Genomic DNA, 23,962 nt, shown 5'->3' on the forward strand with positions numbered 1-23,962 from the left:
CAAACAGCTATTTCCAAGGTCAAGAACTTTCGATCTTAACCGGTTTGCTCTCGTTTGCCATCTTGCGGCGTCATTCAATGTTTGACTAACATTAGCCTTTGGGGCTAACTTTAGCATTTATTTGAAAATAACCACCCTTCACCGTCATAACAAAAAAAATAAAACAAGACTTTGTGAAGTCTTTCACATTTGAGACTCCTACATTAACGTTAGCTAACTTACAGTGGTTTAACGGAGTTGAGATAAACGTTGAAACATCACTGCTAACATTAGCTAAGCAATTCAACGATTAGCGAGAAAGACGACGACGGTTTTCATCGGCAAAGAGACAACAGCACCGCTATACGCCATAACTTCTTAAAAACACTTACTTTTGTTTGAAGACAGATTCTTCTGGAAAGTAACCACTTCGCTGCATCATGTTACTGAACATTTTAAAACCGCTCTGGAATTTTTGACTGTTAATTGCTTATTAAACAAAGATGGAAGCCGGAAGTGGCATTAAAAACTACTCGCTCGTCTTTTATCATACTTAAAACTTTACTTGAAAAAAAAAAATACACGTTCAGAACCCATGTCGTACATCTGTACTATAGTTCCAGCTGGATATTAAAAACAAAAAAACAGAAATTCAAAAATGCAGGCTGTTTAGTTTGGTTGTGTGAAATTAGGCAATTGAAGACATGGGCATTGCTATGCTGGAAGTAGTAATACAAGGTTGTTAATCCTCAAGTATTCTGATGATGAGATCATGCTTGCAGGCTATAATTGCTCGGAACGTCGACAGTCTTTTTGAAAAACTACTCATTATTCAATTGTCCTCTGTGACTGTCAGCGAGCTAGGAATTAAAGACGTGTGCAAGCCTGCATGTGCGTGTGGAATGGTATTAATTTTCCAATGTGAATGAACAGTAAGAAAACTAAAAACACTCACCCTGCACAGAACAGGATCTTACCTTCAGCACTTGATTTCCTTCACTTCCTGTTCTATTTGACTTCTCAATCATAATGGGAATCACATTGAAGAAAGACGATACATGTGTAAGAGGTTGGATTTTATTTAGTCCACTTTTGAAATTTACATTTTCTGTCGAGATTCATTAAAAAAGATAAAGCATCATCAGCTTTGCAGACCATATCACAAAGAGACTGCAGTAAGGAAAGAGTGAAGTAGAATGAAGATGGCTTAGTAGGCACATTGTTCAAATGATACATGTTAATCTAATTGATGGCAAAATATGTACAGCAATGATTTTACCTTGTGGTAGCACATGCTTGGGACTTCTGAGTGAGAGTTCACAGGTTAGTAAAGCACAGATCGATGCAGACATAAGGACCTTTTCACTGTCTATAAAAGATGTATCGAGTTGAGTATACGAGGCAGTCAATTTCCCAAAACTGTATGCCAGTTCAATTCGAAATAAATTAAACCTAAGAGGAGAGAGAAATAAGGAATATCAATGAACTTGTGAAACTAATTGACCAGCGCTTGTCAAACTAAGCATTTTAACAGACTCTAGCAAATGTTCCTCCATATGAATCAAGAATACTGAGCTAAAAGTGGACACGACATCCACCTGATGAAATAACTTGAGAAATAAATTAGAAATGGATAGTTGTATTAGTATGCATTTATAAAGAGTACCTGATTTTTTCTCTCTCTCTCTAGCCTAAGTTTGATACCTTTGCATAACTTATAGAAAACCTGTCACGTTCTTTTAAAAACTCACAGTAATTCATTCATTAATCACAAGTCCTGATACCACCGAAGACAGGCACAGGATTCTACCCTGCAGAATCCACATACCTTCGAGTCAAACACGTTGGATATTCCATACAAATAAAGGACACTTTTCCTGTTTATATACATAACACTTTTGTACAGTCTTTGCACTTCCATTACAACAGATTGAAGCATCTCCACATACAAAGTAAATGGAAATCAGATCATGATCAGTGGATTAAACCTTGAGTGAATCCAAAGCTTAAATTGAGCACTTGGTTAGGTGTAAAATGAACGAGTTCAACTGCCTTTGCATTGAAAGAAAAAAGTAATAAAACTCTGACATTCTGTCGTACTGGGTTACCTTGTGGATCAGGTTTGGCTTAGACACAGACTGAGTCAGATTTAGCCATTCAAAATAATTTAGAGGGGGAAAAAACGGTAAAACTGGCCCGTGATCAGTGCCCATGAAACTTCACCCCACTCAAAACAGGAGAAAGTGAAAAATCAACACTGTTAACCAGCTATGCTAACTAGTAGAGTGTTGAATTGATGAAGTATTGTGATCATGTTATCTAGTGATTTCACTTACACTCCAAAACAACAACAAACAGCATTATACTTTAAGAAGATGTTAAATGTGGATCAGCTCACCGGCCATTGAAAGGTGAACAACAGAACAAAAAACTCTAATCCAATATAGGAGGCAGTGAATGTTCAAAGTTTGTGAGTGTGCTTAAGTCAAACCCCAAAGACAAGTCCAGTCATTCCACCTGCTCTCATACTGCATACAGCTTATTCCTGGCTCACACCCCTTCCTACCACTGTACACGCAGTGCTGTCCTAGGCCGTGCAGCAGTGTAAACTAAGGACAGCTGAGTGGCTATGAAGCTCCACTGGCCCCTACACACTAAGGATCTCACTGAGGTGGAACGTGACAGCTGGACCATCCCAAAGCACAAACCACAGCCTACACTAGCGTAAAAGGCCCAGCGGTTTGGGGGTTTGGAAGGCGGGCTGGTGTTTGGGACAACAGGGTCACTTGGGTCCTTTGGAAGGGGTTTCTGTCTCTGTGGATTGGCGGCCGTCGTTCCAGGCTTCCCGGGTGCTCTTGAGGGCCTGTGTCCGTTGTTGGTCCACAACCACGTAGTCAACACGCTCATCTGATGCTGCCATGCCGGTTCCATTGCTTTTCATCTGAAGAGTGAAAACACACAAAAGATCGGTTTAAAATCCCTTTAAACTGACCTCCTCTGGTTGTGAACAAGCGGTTGAGGATGTGGGGGTTGATAAATTCCTACCTTCCTAGGTGGGGTAGACTTGCCGGGGTCAAGATCCAAATCCAGGTACTCCACCTGTTTGTCTCCCTTCGGCTTCACCATAGGGCTGCTCCCACCATCCGCAGTGATGGGTGCACCAAGCTTCATGTTCTACGCAAGTCAGGAAGAGATGCTTTTACTGACTGAAGAGGAACATTGAGGCAGTGTCACAGTGCGACAGAGCTAATATTTATCTAGCATTGTCACAATAACCATCATTTGTTTGTAAAGACTGCATGAGGTCTGATGAATATTTGATTATTCAAAAAAGTTGGCACTGTTCTGCCAGAAAAAACTGCATTCAACACCAACTTCAGAGGGTGCACATACAGGTACAGATGGTCTGTAGATTGGAACAGCTAGAGAATTAAAAAGAGGACTGCAAAAGACAATTAACACAAAATTTATGAGCAGAGTAGTCAACAAAACCACTGTCAATGTAAACTGGTGGTCAAGTTGTTAATAATATCTATATGACAAGCAGGGTCTAGACCTGCTTTTTATGGAAAATGTCCTGTGACAACTTTTGTTGAGATTGTTTCGTTATAGGAATAAAGTTGTTTAATCAATGAACTTTTTTCCATCTAGCATTGCTGACAGGCACCAGTCTGGCGAGGTTTGTTCACTGAAGCGAGGATGCACCATTTCTGACACAGCCAACAAAAATGGGCATCAAACCAACATGCAGAACTCCAGTTGCTTCAAAGCTGTCCAATGAAAAATAACTCTGCAAAGCAACTCCGACTGCGACATATTTTCATTTGAATTCTGAAAAGGCTTTTGGTACTTTGCAGAGTTAATTCCATATTTTCACATTGAATAAAGCAGGGTAAATAGCTTTAGCATTAGCAGACAAAGTCAAATTTCTGGTATTGTGACAACACTATGATACATGTTACACCTAAAGGTAGTGTTAATTTCTAACTACAAGTGGGGTGGAGTTATTCGAACTATTATGGTGACAAAACTAGGACATACTGATTGTAAGGAAAGTTACAGTGTACAACATCTAAAAATCACTGCAAACTGTATCCAAGCCAGTTTCTAGCAGGTGCTGGGGAGTGATAACAGCACAGCAAAGTATGTACTATGTACTTGCTGAATTGCTGATCTAATGATAACATCGGAGACTGGTGACCTCTGGCATTCTGACAGGGTAGGCCATGCATGTCTAACCTGGCAACCCTGCTCACCTCCTCTATGTTGTCAAGTTCCTCCACCTCCCTCTTTACAGGGGTGATGGGAACTGTGCAGTAGAAGGACTCCTCTCTACACAGAGTGAGAAGGAAGTGGTGACAAAGGAAAAAAAAGAGAACAGCAGATGGTCAAGAACAAAATGCAGGAGAAAGAAAATGGATGAAGCCAGAAGCCTGGAGAAGTCAGAGAAATGAGCAACTAGGGAGAAAGAAATAAACATGAGTGATGAAAGAACAGGAAGTCAGCAGAACATATCAAAGCAAATGTTGGAAAAAAGAGTAAATTGTTACAGCAGGAAAAAAAAGGAAAGTGGTGCATCTAATACCCAAACTGTAAGAGAAAGAATCCCTGCTGACAGAAATGGCATCCTATCAGTATATGGCTGATGTGCCCAATATTATCCTGGGCACATCAGCCAAATGTGCCTGTTTTCTGCAGACATTACCCAACGGCTAAAAGACACTTAAACTTTACCATTTCAACCAATGCCCAAACAACAAAAAGGGATCCTCTGAACAACAGTAAGGGTACTGATCTGTCAAAATAAGTGGGTTTTTTTTTAAAGAACACAAGACCTGAAAAGCACAAGAACAAAAATAAAAAATAAAGGAAGCAGGGTAGCAGGATAAGAGGAAACTGCAAAGAGAAGAGTTGAAGTGGCGAGGAGTCCGTCTGCAGCAACCAGTAACTCGTCCATGTTAACGTATGCCTTAGGAAAAGGGATTTCTACCATTTTCTGTGTAACAAATACAGCTCGACTTTCTAGGTTGCAGGTGTTCAACCCTGAAAACTGCCTCATATGAATTCTGCTGAATTTATTGTGCAACTGCCTTTGTAGATTTCATATACAATAATGATGTAAAATAGTTTCAACAAACCACAAAAAAAAACACATATCACAATGAAAATCAATTCAGACATGTAGCGTTGATAATCTGTGATTGGAGAAGTACAGGAAAATGTAATCATGCAACTTCTTATAATCAGAGGATGGTTGTGTGTTACATACTGGTTCATCTGTGGACATATTAGAGACCATGGCTACATAATTCTCATCACAGTCCTCGGAGTCAGTGCTGGAGGCCGTACTATGCACTGACGGGGGTCTCGTTGGCATTGGAAACCTAGAGAAACTGAGCAGCATTCACAATATTTACACACTGACTTCCAGGCAAATGCAGTCTCTGGTGAGCACAAAACATAACACAGACATAACAGACACAGCTATAAACCACTGCAGCCAGAAGAGTCCCTGCAGCATTAAGCACAGAAATAGACCTCATCCCAGATAAGCCAACAAACGGCATTCAGTACAACTTGGTTCTGAGGCAAATCCCAGAGTGGTTTGTGTGTGCAGTGCTACTTTGGTCACAAAGTGACTACAGTAATGCATGACGTGTTAGTGCCTACTTCTTTAGTTAATTGTATACTACATGTTCTACAAAAGGGAATGTTCACACTAAATAACCCCTTTCCTATAAAAAAGAAAGAAGAAGAAGAAGAAGAAGAAAACTGTATTTTGTGTTGGTAATATAACAAGCAGGTAGGACAATGCAGACCGTTTCCATAACAACAACTCCTTTAGTCACCTGGAGATGAAGTGCAGCAATTTATTTTTATTGTCTTGTGTCTTGTGCGCCTCTATAAAGTTACATTTTTCTCAACTTTAAAAGGCACTCCACTCCAAAAGCACTTCCTGATAAGATATGAGGCACAGTGCCTCTTCTGAGACAGCCGCCCCCCCACTTGACGTCAAACTCAAAAATAAAAACAGGGCCGATAGGAAAGCAGAGTTGTGTGAACACACCCTTAGTTGTTAGCAAAATTAAGACGTTTCAGATACTTACTCCCGAGCGAATGACCGTGTGACAGGCGAGCGGACGGGCGTACAGGGCTCCTCCCATTCTGGCACTGGTTTGATCTCCAGTGGGGCGGGTCTTCCTGAAGCAAGGCACACATTCACAGTCAGTTTCTGCTTGAGACAAACACTTAAGCTACACGTATGTCAGGTTGACAAAGGTCAGCACCACTAAAGCTGTATATACTGTAATGTGGACTTAATCAACCTGTGTGTTCAGAATCATGTGTTTTGTTGAAATCATAAAAATATTTCCAATGCAGCTTTCATTTTGTAAAGAAGCAAATCTGAAATAACAGACAGAAAATTTCAAAATGTAGATAAAAAATGCCATTTAGAGTGCAAATCTCTTTAGCATCATCATTTATTTCTCTACAAATGACAAGCTTCATGAATCAAGAAATAATATCCATCTACAATACATTTAGCTGCTCATTCATATCCCCAATTTGTCCCTTCAATTTCTTTCACCCAAAGGATGTCCTTATCACTTCTAATGCAGAAAAACAATAACTTTGTTGTGATGGAGGACATTAAATCTGTGTGAAATGTAATTTAAACATAAAATACAATAAAAACTGAAAAGAATGGGTCTTATTGTAAAATTGTGTGCAGTGTAAGAGCTAACGTGTCATCAGAGCCTAACTCGCTGTACAGGAGATGTTCAGCATTAATGCTCATTACTCATGGCTTCTGTCACTAAAACATTGTAAACTACAGACTTTATGAAGAAGGTAGCCGCCGCCGGTGCATGTGCACAAGCAGGAGAGTGGATATGGTCATTGGTGTGGGTCTCTCTTTCATTAGATGATATCACTGTTCAATTTCCTCCTGAAGGGCTATCTACTACTCTCCAGAGCCATGAGAGTGTTTTTGTGACAATAATTCTACATCTGAATGTGTGTTTTGGAAGCACAATATGTGGAACTGCAAACAAAAACATAAAAAGAAATGTTTGGGAAGAGAAACGTTAGTAAGTTGACTGCGTGTTAAGAATGAGGTGATATTTAGGTAAGGTGGTAGTAACAACAGTTTATTTTTAAAGGCATGTTGTGACTGTTCATGAGCTCCAAAACTGTATCAAGTGAAATCCACCATGCATGAAGTGCACACTCATCCCCCTCCTGCTGGGATTAAAAAAAATAAGACTGGATTAATGCAGCAGCTGACACCCATGTTATATTTTTAAACCTATTTGGGTAGCTCTGGAAGTATTAAGGTACAGTTTAATTGATTCTGGTTTGCACACAGTTAATCTCTAATAGAACCAGCAGGCCTGAGAAACAACAGTAATCCCACAATACACCACTGACAACATGCAAAGAGTCGAGATGAAGTAGAGTTTGGACAGGTCAAAGAATGGAAAGTTTTCAGATACACAATGGCAGTTCAGTGTGGAGTACCTACCCTTACGTCGTCCCCTCGGGAATTCACCTACGGTTTGAGAGTCGGTTCGCTCTAAACCGACACCTTTTGCTCTTATTATTTTAGGACTCTGACCTGATTGGTGAAAGAAGACTTTGCTTATTATAAAATTTTTGGTGATGACAACAGTTAAGCCCTGCTGTAACAACTGCCCTGCCATGCAAAGCAAAAGACGAGACTTTGCTGAACAGCAAAACGACACCCTCACGTACACCCAATCACCTTTTTGTGCAGCACAGTTATCAAGAGGATGATTGTCATGACAACAGCAGACCCATACTGCCCAACATGCACCTCACTCCATGCACCACGGCTTCCCACACAAAGACTGACATCACAGCTGTGCATGCACGACGAGCTGTGTATAAGCACTGAGAGTACACCGAGAAATCATGTCATGTTGAGAAGGGCACATACAAATCTGCAGAACGGAGTAACTTACTGACGGGCACGAGCTGCAGCTCCCTTTACATTAACACACTGATCACAACATTTTTCTGCAGTGCTGACAAGAGCAAAAACCTACATGTGCCACGATCTCAAAATAAGAATTAATTTCAGTGGAATCACATTTCATCGTGTTAATAAAGTAAAAAGTCGTTTGCTGGCCTTGACTACAGAAGTCGAGACAACCAAAGCAGAGAGAAGCGCATACAAGGTGAACATGGCTGGTAGTGAGTTGAATTAGTCCACAGAACAGAAGGATTTTGCATGGCTCATGGTAAATAAAGAAATGAATTATATGCAGTTAAAAAACAAAGGAGCATGTGATGTTCTACTTAACTAAAGGAAACATTTACCCACACTCTCCACTTTAAACAAACAATTAAAAAAAAAAGCATCAATGCTTCTCTATAGTGACATTATCCAATATTATTTAGCTTTCTTGCAGTCTGAATATCGTACGACATTTGCCAAACAATGTTTGGTCATATTCTTAATTTTCTGTGCTTTAGCTCATCTATCTGCTACTTCTAAAACAAACTACAGCTGCAAGCAGGTCCAAGCAGCTTATATCCAAGATCCAAGTAGACAAGCACACTACAGTTTGTGCTGGGAGCAGCAGGATCGCAGGTCAGCTCTCAACTAATGCTGATATAATAACAATAATAAGTGTTAAAAAGAAGCCATCAGAAGAGGAACACAAATCAGGAGGGTTTGCGGGTGTTTCAACACTATCCAAAAATGATCATCACTTCTGTCTCTTAGCTGTCCTCCAACAACAAATATGAGTTACACAGTCAAATAAGATGCTGTGATGAACAGTGCTAGAAGTTAATTGTAAAGTCAACAAATGAAAATGAGGGTTGCTGGACAATATGTGAATGAGGGAGAGCAAACGATAGTTAGCAAGAAAATCTAAGAATGTCAGGGCCAAAGGGGCGATTAAATGTGGGAGAACTGGGCAAACACAGCAGTGCTAATGAGCTACTGGCAGCTATGATTTTTTTATCCCCTAACTGGAGTTTATATGTTCTGGAATAACACTCGCACTCATACGCTGCATACCACAAACCATCTAACGCACAGAGTTTAAGAGTCGTGAGTGCTCCACTGATGTGCCGCCTGCACCAAAACAATCGATTCGATGTCATAATCGTACGTTTTCAAGACGATGTAAAATTGCTGTCTGTTCATGTTCCAGTTCTGGTTTTCTTTTGTGAAATATGAGTAATGCCATGAAACTGGTTGGCCTGCAGTACAGCAGCTAGATGATTTGGACTAATAATAATCTTTTTATAACTTTAAGTCGTGGTAGTCCAGAGATGGAGGATGCCAAATTTGGTCATGATTGACTCAGAGGACACAAAAAGAAAAAGAAAAAAAGACAACTGGTGCATGGAAGGATTCCCCACTGGGAAATGTAATGCTCCGTAACATGTCCTATTTCCTTCAGTGACAATAACTGGCTGGCTCTTGGTCTGCCTACGTGATCACTCCCTGTCTCCCTGATATCCTTCAGTTCTCTTTCTCTCTTTGCCCACTTCTCAGCCTTTCAATCTGCCCAGATTGTAATTCCCCTTGCTATTAGGTCTTTCATCAAAGAGCTCCATTCAGATGAAGGGAACAAAGGGGATGGAGGTGACCACTCCGGGCTTCGGTCACTCCATGGCACAGGGACCAGCCCCCTCCAAAACGGTCTACAGGGCCTCTTGAGCTCAGGACAAAAGTGCTTTTGACAAGGAGCTTACTGTGTTGGTGTAAGAGGATGTAGCAGGCACTAAACTAATTCATCAAGAGGTGAAATAAGCTGGTCAAGGACAGACGCAGAGGAAGATGGCAGCATTAAAGATACCAGACAAGCCAAGGGAGACAAAATGAGAGGAAACATTTCTCCACATTAATAACGGCAATTAAAGAATGAAGGAAGACAGCGCTTTGAGGATGGATGGAAATGATGGAATTTTGTTCAGGAGGTTTTATGACCATGAGCCAGCACTGTGAGAATAGCAGCTGAGTGTGAGACAAGGCATGGTCAGTTGTTGCGTTAGTGAATACGGAGCATACTGAAGGCGTTAAGTACAACAATAGACTTCAGCGCACATCAACTATACAAACCTACAGAATATTTATGAAGCACGTCACAGCTACTCGTGCATGCGCACTCACTGCCCTCTCACCTTTACGGTCGGGTTTGAGATTTCGGTCCACAGGTGGGGGCTGGCAGTCGCTGAGCATTGGCCTGCGAGGAGGGGTCTTGGGACTGGAGCGGAAGCCCATGTGGGCGGGCGGGGGCACCTGCTTTCCCAGGGACGAGAACTCCATGGTGCTTGGGGTCATGGGCACATAGTTCGCTTCGTGCATCGGCTCTGGCAAACTGCCTGAGTGATGGTGTGACGGGGAGTTGGCACTCATGGGGACATAGTTCTGGTCTACCTCTTCCGTGGACTGGCTGCCCACTGGCATCATTCCTTTGTTTTTCTAAGGGTGACAAGGCATGCATACATGTTCACAAACAAAAGGACAGACACAGCTGGTATGAGCCTGCCTCTGAGCTCAGGTCACAGGGGAACAGTAATGATTTTCAACAATGTCTTTACAAAACACTGACTGTAACAGCAGCTAATCACTCTGGGGTGAACTCAAAGAAACTGTCAATGCTAAAACATACAGGTGGTAGGTGGTTTTTGATACTAGCCAGCATACTTTACACCAAGAAACTGAGCAGCAGCAGCAACAACACAGGCGGTCAACCAGCTGTAGCGCCAGCCTTAATGTTAGTGTGATCAAGCCTGAGGCAAAATTGCTGGCAGGAATGATTAAGACTAATCTGAATCAAGCTAACAGCAGAAGCAGAAACACGTGTGGCCAGTTTCTACGTGTTTGTAGACTTTTCTTTCTTTTCTGCTGTATGTCTCTTCTATCCACAATAAAGTGAACTGATATCTTCTGCACTAACATTGCTACAGTGGCCCGTGGACCAGCAGCAGCTAATTAATAATTTAATCATTTCATGACTGCTCCCAATCACCCCAGACTGTAGACACTGTTTTCACTGTGCATTTCACACAAATACAATATTGAGCTTGTGCAAAAAAAAGGGAAGCCCTTCCCTTGTATGTTTCCACCCCAAAAAAGAAAAGTTAAAAAAAATTTTGTAGCAGGTTTGCTTATATAGCAGTGCAGGAATTGCACTGGGCAGCAATAAATAAAAACAGAATACCATAATATAGGTGGATGACTTTCCCTGACACCCTAGGATTTTTTATCTCTACTCCATGATGCTACTCTGTGTCATGGGGCAGAGACAGGAATGTGCAGTGATTACCGGGCATTTTTGGAACAGCTGAAAAAGTACTAACTTTATTGTTAGCAGAAAAAAATCCTTTCCTCAGCCGATATGGAAATCTCTATTAACAATGTAAACAATCAACATTTTCAAAACACAAAACATCCCTATAGACACTCAGCCATTACCTGGAAGCACAATGCTGTACAACACTGGATTCTACAGAATTATGGTCTTAAAAGCCAGTGAACGTTGGAACGAGACTTACAAAGTAGCTGTTGAAGTTTTCATTGAACTCAAATGAGCAGCTTTTGTCAGAGGGGAATGATCTAGGAATGTCATAGCAGTCCTGGGATCCAAAATCTGCAAGAAACAAATACAAACATGCACATAACTGCAATATATTTATATATATATATACTGCAACTTTATGGGATTAGTTATTTAACACTTTAAGATTTTATCAGCCAGTAAAGAACAATAGCACATAACACTAGCATACAAGTCCAATATCAGAGCCATATGCTAAGTTTGAAAGCCATTTATGCTATAGTATAACCCTAATGATACACATAACAGAGGCCTAGTTAGCTTGCTGTTCATGTTTTCATCGTATTTGGTGTGATGAGCTCTACTGTGTAGCACATCATTACTGTTTTTTTGCATTCTCATTAGGCCCTGATGCAGTCGCTAATGCATTTCATTTACAGCCACGAGAACCACAGTGGTGCTAGGAAAAGCTTGCAAGGCAAATGAGAGTGTCAGCTGAGGAAGAGTAAGTGGAGGAAGACCGTGACGGGCAATAATTACAATGAGAAACGTCATTACTTTTGACATTACTACATACTGTAATTGCCCCAGAATAAACAAGAAACAGTTTCACGTGGCTCAGATGAAATATTGTGCTTTTCAACGGATACAAATAATTCATCAAGAAGCAGGGCAGAGATAAATCATACAACACATGCTGGGAAGAATATTCGCAACAGCTTCGATTCCATCCAATGTGGGTTCCCCCAGCACACCACCTGATTAACTATTTCACTAACTATTTCACTATTCACTATTTGTGCATTGACAAAGTTTGACAGTCTTTAGCACAGGTAAGACTGACTTCCTAGTTGCACCAAGACCTGAGACTCTCTCTGGCTTTTCTAAAGAATTATGTTCCCACTAATACTTCTGTAATGACATTTGTCACCACAAGAGGGAGCAGTAAGTGGAAGAAGATTATGTTGCATCCACCCTTACTCCAGAAGTTTCTCTCTTCTTGACAGAAAGTTGTGCTCTATTTTAAGCCCTCTCTACAAAGGAAGCTGTGCATCAATTTATGATCAGAACTATAAAGGTAATATTTTATTATTAGGTATACTTTTTTTTTACTCATCTGTTACTATAAAATGCATCTCTTGTCAATTCAGAAGACCTTCTCAGGCTCTGCCCTGTCTGATTTTAGTAGAACTATCTCTTGATAAGATACACTGGAAAAGATGGTGGTGCACACAAAATGCTGTTATGATATATAAACATTTAAACCCCTAATTTAATAGTTATAATAGATAATACAATAATTTGAACTTTGCATGTACTGTGTGTCTGGTGTTGGTAGATTTAGAGAAGCAACGCTCCCAAGGTTAGTGACATATGGAGTACAGTGGAGTATCGGACAGTATGTACAACAAAGAAGGCTGTGCTGATAACTAGCCAAAGACATCTGTGGTTTCACTGACGGAGCAGAAGGCATGTATTTGTCCATTTTTAATGCATCTTTTATATTTTATAGCTTTTAAATGTTTAAACTGACTGTTATAAAAGATATGTATGGCTGGAATTGCTGCACAAAGCATCGTCAAGACCCTTAATGGTCAAGGCGCTAAAGACATCTGCAGAAAACAGTTCCTGGTTCATGTCCAATAAGTTTTTGACAATTTGAATGGATTGTGAAAAGAAGAGTAAAGGTGAAAATTGCAGCTAGAAGAAAACATGCCAAGAACTCTGGTGATGTCTCTTATCATCCATCAAAAGAAAGTGAAAAGGGTACCGAATGCCCACATTGAAGCAGAGCAAAAGCCTTTTAAGGCCAGTTATAAGTTGACAGTTGAAGAAAAATATGACTGCACATAAAAGGTCAAAATCATATTGAGGAAGCCGCTTTGTGAATGTGTGAGTCCTACTAAATACTATGTTTAGATTGAGATATTTTGAGATGGTAAATTCGTAGCACATTTCCGTTGCACAGGGAATCTGTACCCTAAAAAAGAAAAAGAAAAAGAAACTCTCCGCGACACAAACCTTTGCGGAGGCGTGAACAGTCCACAGTGCCGATCGTGTTGCTGCGTAAAGCTTTATTCCCAGCACTGGTAGGCACACAGTAGTTTCCGTCCGTCTCTGACGCTGAGCGGGGCACATAATATGTGTCCGTAGGTGAGCGCTCAGCAGGCGGCGGTGGGGGTCCTGAGGTGGAACCGAGCAAAGGCTTAGGCGGTCGGGGAGGGGGCACTACATCTCCCCCACCCTCTGAGCCTCCTACCCCTGTCGACGATGACAACGTGCGGGGAACCTGGTAGGTACAGTTTGCGCCAGGTGTAGGTGGGATGTCGTAACTGATGGAAAGGTTACGCATCTGTGTCTCCATTGAGGGCTTCCGCGACGGCGTGTTGAAGACGTAGAGCTCAGAGCCATCCCCGCCGTCCGGATGGGCCGAAGGGGAGGAGGCTGACTTAGGGAGCAGCACAGTGTCTTGGGAGTAGCTGCGGGGGAGGTTGTAAAGGCCGCTGTCAGTTGAGAGCGAGGCACCCCGCGATGGAGGCGAGTCATAGATGGATGAGGCGGAGGCGGGGGCCGGGTGCTGTGGGAAGAAGCCGTTGTGGGAGGTGTGTTTAGCTGAGGAGGTGGAGGATGTGGGCGTGCGGTGAGAGGGGAGGTTGTCATTCAGGTCCGTCTCTGAAGAGGTAGACTTGGAACACTCAGCATGGGCTCTACAAGACAATACACATATGGACCAGAGAATTCAGCATCTACAACTGATTAAGAGGAAGAACTTCACTCAGCCGTGGTCAGCCTTCACAGCACTGTCTCTGCAAGCCATAGTTAGTAACCTGAAGTTACAAAGTTACATACATACTCTCTTACCACTCATCTTGGGTGGCACCTTTTTTTTTTTTAACCTCATTTACACTTGGTATTAAAACGGGATCTGTATCCGGATACATTAGCCGAATAATGAACAATCTGAGTCTGCGATTCTTAATGCATTCTCGTTATCCTCATTGAGATCGATCTCTGTCCTCCAGAGCAAAACCTGCCCGTGAGTGATTTGAGGTGGTAGCAAATCTGCCCCAGACTCCATTAGAAACTTTTGGTTGAAGTTTTGGGGAAACTTTCCGACTCTGTGAAACACTCCGTACAACTAATTCTTTGTTATTTGTCCCCTCTTGTAAATTTGTAAAAATGTAATACATTAAGTTACTTCTTTCTTTGTATGAAAGACACTGCGTCAGTTTGTCATGGTGTGTTGCAGTACTAGTGCGTAGGCTACTCTGTGGCTACATAAACTACATGCCCAACAGCAGATCAGCTGCACAGATCAGGTAGGTCAGCCAGATCCGATCAGGCATTATTAATTCTTCTTGTCTGGATACAGATCGCACTTTAATATCAGGTGTAAATGGGGTCTTTGGGTCAAATCAAGGACTGAAGTACTCGGTAGATGTTAAATTCAGGCAATGACAAAATTAATATGGTGTTAGATAAAATACAACTCAGCCAACACCTCAAATCCAGTACTAATAATCATCAACACAAGCTTTTTTCTAAGACGTGTGTAGCACTCCACACAAGCAGGCGGTTCCAGCTGGATGGCTGGCCACTCACAGACTAGTCTGGGGAGGAAGAGTCTTGCTCTCACACTCCTCCAGGAGCAAATACTCCCGGTCCCCCTCCAGTGGAGAGTGAAGCTGCAATGAGCTACACACCACACAGCAGAGAAAAAGATGAGAGTGGCAGCACAGATGAAATGTACAAAATAAATAAATGGGCTGCAAAAATGTACAGAGAGAAGCTTATGTCACAGTACAGCACTCCAGCACAGCGGACATGGAGCCTCAAACACTCAATATCAAACTCACCTGTTGGGTTCGGGCTTTTTGCTCTCACAGTTGACCAGCCACAGGTAATCCTGGGGCTCCTCTGAACTGGACTGCGAGTCCAGGTGTCGCACACTGACCGGCTGGTATGGAGGGGGCACGTTGGACAGCACTGCTGCGGGACCGACAATATTACCCAGTGCTGGGTGTGGCGGGGTATCCACCACCAGGCCTCCGATGGCTGACTGGTGAGCAGCTTTTGCTGCCTCTGCAGGACAGAAACAAGAAGAATGGGGTTAAATCCTCTTTGGTGTGTTATCACCTGCAGTATATCAAACCTTCTTCCTAAAAGGTCAAATATAATACAGCGTTTTCCACAGCCGACTATAGGGGGGGGGGGGGTGGGCAACTGCCAGTGAATTGATGAACACTTCCACTAACAATAGAAGAAATTAATACTTTCATTAAATAAAACCTTATACCTGGAGGACAAGCAGTGGTGCCATTTCACATGACTAAACTGATCACAAAAGACGAGATGCCATCAAGATCTGTCAGACTTGGCTCGGCAGATTTCTGTGAATGACTGATCAGGCTTGTACATGGTACAGCAGCTTTATGGTAATTAATCAGGGCATTACAAAGCCCAAATGAGATTATCACCAGCCAGACATTCACTTTACGTAAAGCATCAGGCTGATGTTGGTTTGAAGGTAGATATTCACCAGCTGGGGAGAGCAGCATCAGTTCCTCTTGTTCCTCAGTATGTATTTCATTAAATCCAGTGGACGTACTGGATTCTAGTGGACCCATTTCTTTTTTTGACTTCTTACACTGAATTCACTTCATTTTTGTTGCCTCTATTATAAGCACAATGTTGGATTATAACAACACCGCTGTATTTTCATATTTCTCTTTCTGTTCTAACTTTTTGTTAACCTGTGGCTCCGGCTCAACCCCGAGTCATCTGAGGAAGTCAGAAACTGGACCCGTAAAGCCCATTGAGACGGTGCAGGTGATGTTACCGACTGATGATACAGTATTAGGCAGAAAGTAAACAGTAAACTGTGTTTGCCAATGTCAACCCTAGTCGAGTAAACATGGGCCAAGCTGTTTCCTAGCAACCCATTTCCAATGTAACAGCCTATAGTCACCAGCAGCATTTTGAATGACACATCAACCTTACGTCTCTGTAACCAGATGATGCGGAATCGAACGCACCGCGAATGGGTTTATTAAACTCAACCAATCAAAGCCGCCAAGTGCCCTCTCTGAGGACATCCATCGAGCCACGTGAATCTATATCCTCTCTTCCTACTTAGGTGGATTTCCTGGGGGAAATTAAACCTTTTCAAACACGCTGTCCAGCTTAAGTGGATGGACATGATATATGTGTGACGAGGCTCTCCTGAACAACACAGGCACCTACAGCTTATAGCCAGTCGAAACGCACAGCAGTCACTGCTGTGAATCTACACACAAAAAAATCACGATGAATTAGTATTTTCATCCCTCTTTTCATGTCCAAAACACACACCATGAAACCCACTTGAAAACTTAATTTGTTTGTAAAGAGTCTGAATGTGGTGCCTTCAGAATCCCACACACTCCATCTCAGACAGCGTTTCCTCAAGGTCTCTGCTTTGTCACGCTGAGTTTTCAAATATCAGAGTCCTTTTCAAATCCTTCTGCTCGAGCTGATTGTCCACTGAGAGCCAACATGGTGAAATATATCTATGTTTTCATTCCACGTCTTTCTACTTTTTTCTCCTTTTTCACAGTTCTCCTCCCACTCTCTTCTATAACTGACATGGTTTTATCTCGCACAAGGTCCCATTTTTCTCTACTCGAAAAAGAAATTTCTATCTTTACAGAGCATCATTTGCTCTGATCTCCTCCTCTGCTATCTTCTTCCCTTTTGCCCATTTGTTTGCTGAAGCTTTAACTGCTGATTCATACAGGAAAAGGGAAAATCCCCTCTGCTCACACTCATCTATACCTCCCACACTGTCTGTCAGAGCCTTCGTTCCTCGGCCCTCCCGATGCTTCCTCCTCTGATATCTGCCCGGCCGTGAAGCACTCTAGCGTGGCCACACACAACAGAAGAGTGGGAGTTGGGTCTCACATGCAGAGAAGTGCAAGCGAGTGCAAAAGGGAGAGTCAGGGACATTCTCTTCCAAGAAGAACTGTGCAGAAGGATATCTGCAAGGAGATTTGTCTTTAGACCCGGTTTCTCCTTGAATGGGTTTACTGTTTGTTTGCACATCAGGGTATTAACAGCCAGTTCCAATAACTTTGTTGAAAAGGTGCCATGAATGTTGTTATCAGGGCTGCCCTGCAACACTAGCTATGCAACAAAAGTGGAGGCAAAGCCACAATACTGTGGAGAGCACGACCTTGGAGCAGCATAATCAGAGACTCGGGTGTGAAAAGTGCATTCTTCTCTGAGGAATCTAAGTGAGGTGATATGCCCGACAGTAAATTAGTGCAACTTTTATGCCAATTCTCATCTCACTGAAGTGTCTACACACTTAGTCGAGGATGGGGAGAAAGTACACAAGACCGAGACTGAGGTGAAAATAATGAAGCTTAAAACTGGGTTAAAAAAGACAGAGAAGGAAACAGAGATATGCAAACGAGAGAGAATGAGAACCAGATAAGAGGGAAAGAAGGAAAGAGGGGCAGTGAGACCGACAGGCACACAATGCTTTGATTATCCAGTACTGGGAACAAGGGTAACGTGAGCCTCAACACAACACATGGATCAACACATGGATCATTAGACCTCGACTGAGAACTATGCTGAATAGAGGCCTTCTGGCACATTCAGCTGGTTCGCCGAACTCCCTCACAGAGAGAGAAGCAGACATCCGAGAGGCACAACGGTGGCATCAAACTAGAGACCAATCAAATTAGCTTGTGAGCTAATATCATGTCGTCCAGTTCTGGTAATAAGTTTGGCTACATTTGTCAGTGATGAAGTATACCTTGATTAAAAGTATACCTTGAAGATCAATTCTCCTACAAGTGTGGTCAATAATACACTTTTTGTTTGAATTTCTAAATACTACACAGTGCCGGAAACTTTTAAAATACTTAAACTTGTAAAGGCATATCAGGCGGTGATATCATTAGATGGACGGGTGCATGCCTCAGTGCCTCTGTTGTGATTGCGACCTGCAGTCTTCCATGAACAGCTGATGTTACTGATAAGTCATAACTTTAACAATAAATCAGTCAGCAACAAAATGATAACGCTGGTCATAATCTATCTTGGTGCTTTCAGCAATTTAATCACAGGCTCCAGCCTCAGAGACGAAGTTTAAGGATAACCACACACAAAACAAAAGGTTGTTTATCGCTGTTATTCGGTTGTTCAGATGTATTCCACCGCTCATACCACTACTAGTGAGCTGAATTCAGGTTTGCTCTGCAAAGAATTATCATATGAAATCTGCCTGAATGGCAAAAAATGTAAAATGCAGTGCATGTTTCAACTGCGTCTTGAAGTAACACTGACGGGCAGCAGCAGTGAAGTGTGTCTAGCTATCAAATGCCAACCCTTACCGTCATCAGTGGGGTTAAAACCACAGATGTCACAGATGCAGCGAACCCACTTATTCATCTCCTCTTCGGTGTCAGCCACCAGGTAGAAGACACGGTCGATGGTCTTGATGTCGAATATGAAGCTGTGCTCCAAGTCCTTCTTGTTGAACGTCAGCCCAGCGTCCACCTGAAGGCGCAACAAACATGTCTTACTTTAAAATGGCCATTCATTACTTCATGAAAAACTGCAAAATTTGCCCAATTCAAACCTCTAAATTTTGAGAATTTATTTCATTTCCTTGCATTATATGCTGGTAAAACGAACATCGTTGCATTTTGGACTGTTGGTCTGAATATCAGCTACTCAAAGATAGCTCAGTAGCACCTAAAAAAATCTCCACAGCATATTAAACCTTAGCACCAGTTTGTGTTCTTTAGCATAGATGACTACATTCAAGTTACACGTTTAAGCTTTCCTCATAAATAAATGAGTCAAAGTTAAGGGCTTTGGTAATATTAGCAGCACAACCTGCTGGTTTTTAAAAGTTTGACTTTTATTTGTTTTTGAGGAAAAACTTCAGTCTGTGTCTTAAAAGTTATAATATGCCATTGGAAACTGCCCAAATCTGAAAACATGATTACGTGAGGGGCATAAACAGCGATCACTTAACACCGGATTTACTGTATTCAAGAATTATTTGTACATGCAGAAACATGGAACTGGGCTCTTATGCAGGTTGGTGGTAATGTGGAACCGTACCTGCTCACACAAGTTGAGATCTATCACGCGGATGGGCTTCTTGGCATGGTCATTCTTGTAGTACTCCAACACGTCTGGGTCGCCTGTCAGACGGCCGCTGCGAAGAACAAACCACCGCTTCTTCCATGCCTGCAGGGCGAGCACAGAAACGAGGCCAAAGGTTATATGTGTGTTCTAACAATGACTGCTCCATTCCTGACTGGCCACAGACTGGCCGAATGCTTTATTTTTCCAGTTTAGCCAATGTGTCCTAGCATAGCTTGTGTCTCCGTGTGCATTCTCCACCAGCTGCGCTGCCCTCGCCGAAGAATACTCCAGCCAGAGGGAAGAGGCCCGCAACCAGAAATATGTGTCTGGGATAACCAGAACAAAAGCCGCATAGTTTGGTCTAGCACCCTGATTGGGGCGAATAACCAAATCTATAAAGAGAAACAGGCAATTATGTCTTTTCTTTCAAATGGGATGTGTCGTCTGTGAGAAAAAGGCACCACAAAGCACAAGGAATTTAAATTCAAGCGTAGCAGACAGAGGAAAAAAGAGATATAAGTAGATGAGATTTATGACTTCACTCAGTGTACATAAACAAAGGACAATTCAGTAATAAAACACTTAATCTAAAGCACATCATGAGATAACGAGCCAATGACAGACCACTTGCCTAGAATCCTATATGGGATAATTTAATCTATCTATCTATCAGTTAATAGATTGTTAACAGAGCCATTTTACTGGCAGAAAAGCGACAGCACACAGCTTCAGAACTTGTTTACATATCATTCAGAGCAGTCACATCATGAGTTGTTGTTTAAAGATAAAGGTCTGCGAGTGTGAAAAGCCTCTTCTGGCCTTAAAAATAAATACGAACCCAGAGGCACAACAGCTTTGCCACTACACTGGCACTGTACTGTCTCTAGACTGTGTTCTACACTTCATGGTGTTTGTAGTTGTATTTATAGGACATATCCAGCACAGATTGGTTTAAATGCAGACACAGGAAGGTCATGAACTCTTGATTTTGCTGAGTCATGGCAGTGAGGCTGAACATTTTGTTTCAGAGCTCAAAATAAAATCTCCACAAAATACGAGCAAGACTTGTCTGAGCATTTGCTGGATTTTATCGCAAGGAGTTTATCCAAAAATGAGTTCCTTCCTTTTATTGCTTAAAGCTAGGACAAGTATGTACGGACACTTTGTACAAGTTTCACTGAGTCAATACTGTCGGGCTGAGAAAAAAAATAAATAAATCAGATGATCAACTGAATGGCAGAAAGTTTGCCAGTGCTGTTTGAAATGCGAGTTGATAGACAAGAGCCGGTGGGCAAACAACCGCCACTGAGATCAGACGGATCAGGAAGCATAGTGTGAGGAATGCAAGCTAAAGCTTTGTTGTTGTTGTTTTGGGGTAAGATTCTGACTGTATTAATAATGCTGTGGGATTGGGGTTTTTTTCATCCCTTAGCTGTTTTTCCAACTACAGGGTGTCCTTTGTTCGTGGGCCAGGCTCCGGACTGAGACAGCATGAAGAGCATCAGACCTTTGGAGAAACAAGTAGACCTGCGCAGCCCCTGGCTTTTAAACCGCGGGCACATGAATATACAGGAATCACACGGACAAAAACACCAAAACATTAAATAGCACACACTGTTACATGCAAAAAGAAAACACTACTCACATCCCACACTGACATACTGCACTCACACATGCAGCACATGTTTCACACACTGCAGTTCAAAAGGACTGCATTATATAATCACAAACACACCCACATAGTCCAAATAAGGCTTAAACCTATTAAAGCTACATCCTTTGAGCTAGGCCCGCTTTAATACCAAATTTAAAGTGAACGTGTAAAAACAACACTGATGTGTCTGTGTTGTGCTGGTCGGACAAAGACGGTGGGTGTGGAGAGGGAACCTCTCTCTGGCACATGACAAAGCAATCTTGGGTCAAGTTACCCTGTGGGGAACAGGAGGACCAAGAGCTTAGGTTACAGCGAGGCCAGGCCCGCCCAGGGTGAGAGTGTTGACAACTGGGGAAGTTGTACATGCTGAAGACAGACGCAAGTGAGGCCTGTTTAACCAAGCTGCCCAACGGTCATGCAGTAGGAGTTCCTTTTCAAATTCATGAGAAAACAACAGGTCAATGACAGTCAAGACATAAAAAGACATACGAAAAAAAAAACAACTTTTATAGGTGTTGAATCACAAACTCAACCCTGAATCTCAGATCTTCATGAGAATTGTTATTATTATTATTATTATTATTATTATTATTATTATTATTACTGAGCAGCACATGCATCACACAGGCGGCTGCGATCTGCATAAAATCAATAACACTGATACTCTGATACCCAGAGATCAAACAAATGCACCTTTATAAAAAGGCAGCGATAGAAAGATTATTGTATCTGAAACTGTGCATCATACATGATCCAAAAGGGAGGCAATAATCGCAGAGTACTACAAAGAAAAGTAGTAGCAAGCAAAAAAAGGAAGACAAAAGATAAATATACAAAATAACTGACCCAGAAAATATTCAGCTCACATGCACACGCATACACACACACAAAAATATATATACATGCACACGCACACACATATATATACATATACATAAATATATACATACACACACACACATATATATATACATACATACAGGGTTTTATGTTAAAGGGTCAATCACAGTTAAGCCCTGAAGCTAATCTGCATCCAGTTTCTGCACTGCCACATTAGCATGGTCACAAACAGTAGTAGTTCTGGGATGACAAGCTGTGTGGTAGATTGAGCTTCTCTCCTCCATCTGTGGACTTTCACACAGCTTTCTTCATGCACAATTACACACACTTGCACTGTTTTATACCACTGATTTGTAGCACACATTCAGCACCAGACATGTGCATAAAACTAATGATACAAACACTGCCCAGAGTAAAAAACTTCCCTGATGGACAGGCCACCACAGCAACATACACAGAGCCAGTCACACCTGATGCAAGTGGTGTGTTTCATTGACATGCATTCAGCACTCACTTTGTTTGTTATGCACACAAGACATCAGGAAAGTGGGAGAAATCGGGTTAAGGCAGGAAGTCAGAGAACACATTTACATGCATTGCAATAACCCAGTTACTGTAAAATTCACTTTTACGTGCAGCTGGTCAGTAATCAGATTTCTCCTCTACCGCCCACCATATTTTTCAACCAATGTGGGCAGATTAAAGTGTATTAGTGATATGCACTGCAGCCTGAAGTGCAGCCGTTTTCATTTTTTGCAAGAGGATTTGGACTGACAGCACTATGGGAGAACAGATACTCGCAGGGAGACAAAATGCAGTTCTTTCCTTATGTGCAAATGAGTCTTCATTAAAATTCTACAGTTCAGCTGTGGAAAGTGGCTTATACAGAGTCATTTATTTTAGTATTTCTTTGACTTGTAGTTGGACTTTACTCGGATGCAGGGATGTACTGCTACAAGCCATCAGTCATCTTGTCTTTCATTCCCCTGTCATGCATGTGGACTCTTGTTCCAGACTGCTAGAAACCTGCTTACATTGCCAAAAAATAACTGATGAATTAACTGATTTATATTAAAAGAAATAAAAAGTCTGGTTTCTCCAGCAGAAACTGAACCATGTTGACCTGGTTTCTCTTGAGAATGAATGGGCTGAAAGAAACACATCAACTGCACCAATTTCCTCAAGAACTGTCTCATTTACCTACAAACAAAAACTTATGTCAGCAGAATAATTTGTTCGCTTTAAGTGTGTGTATACACACTGAATATCAACATGACTGAACCAAAACCGTGCCAGAGAACTTTGAACCCAATGCCAAAAACACACACTGGAACAGTATAACCACATGACTTTTGCCAAATATTGAGCAGTTGTCCACCATTACATACCTCCTGTCAGGGCTCACAAAGAACATGATGAGGCATCTAGTCCTGCTTTTTGTTTTGCATATTCCATTGTAGCCAGTGTTTTGTTGAATGAATGGCTTAATCCCAACTGATTGCATTACTCAATGGCTGCAGGATACATATACATCCATTCTTGTCTTCCTTCATACAGCAACACAGGATTCAGACCACTTCAGCTCACTCTACAATCACAGAGCCCACTTCAGCCAGTAGGAGTCTAGCGTTCACTGCCCCGGGGCTGGGAATGGGACAGCATGGGACGATACTGGACTGGGATGGGGAGCATGGCAGCTGTCCCTGCCAGCCCCCTCTCTATCCCCCTCCCCCTTTTTTCCAAGCGTCCTAGTGTCTTCTGATAGGGCGAGACACAGGAAGACACCCTCTATTCGCCC

The 23,962-nt window shown here is 42.0% G+C and overlaps 1 protein-coding gene across 3 annotated transcripts in view; it reads right to left on the bottom strand.

Annotated features, from left to right (window-relative positions):
* Positions 1-1,036: 1,036 nt before the first annotated feature.
* Positions 1,037-23,962, bottom strand: part of gab1 (GRB2-associated binding protein 1) — a 55,950-nt gene continuing 33,024 nt past the window's right edge. For 2 of the 3 annotated variants that reach the window (XM_041933054.1, XM_041933056.1), the window contains 11 exons: positions 19,644-19,772; positions 18,905-19,070; positions 15,380-15,605; positions 13,545-14,230; positions 11,521-11,615; positions 10,144-10,444; positions 7,505-7,597; positions 6,087-6,180; positions 5,249-5,372; positions 3,025-3,153; positions 1,037-2,920 (listed from right to left, as the gene is read on the bottom strand). In XM_041933054.1, the coding sequence (XP_041788988.1) occupies positions 2,762-2,920; positions 3,025-3,153; positions 5,249-5,372; positions 6,087-6,180; positions 7,505-7,597; positions 10,144-10,444; positions 11,521-11,615; positions 13,545-14,230; positions 15,380-15,605; positions 18,905-19,070; positions 19,644-19,772 (2,202 nt within the window). In that variant the 3' untranslated portion in view covers positions 1,037-2,761. The remainder of the gene's footprint in view (positions 2,921-3,024; positions 3,154-5,248; positions 5,373-6,086; positions 6,181-7,504; positions 7,598-10,143; positions 10,445-11,520; positions 11,616-13,544; positions 14,231-15,379; positions 15,606-18,904; positions 19,071-19,643; positions 19,773-23,962) is intronic. The other variant, XM_041933055.1, reaches the window with a different exon arrangement.

Source organism: Chelmon rostratus, chromosome 3 (genome assembly GCF_017976325.1).
Source record: "Chelmon rostratus isolate fCheRos1 chromosome 3, fCheRos1.pri, whole genome shotgun sequence".
NCBI lineage: Eukaryota > Metazoa > Chordata > Actinopteri > Chaetodontiformes > Chaetodontidae > Chelmon > Chelmon rostratus.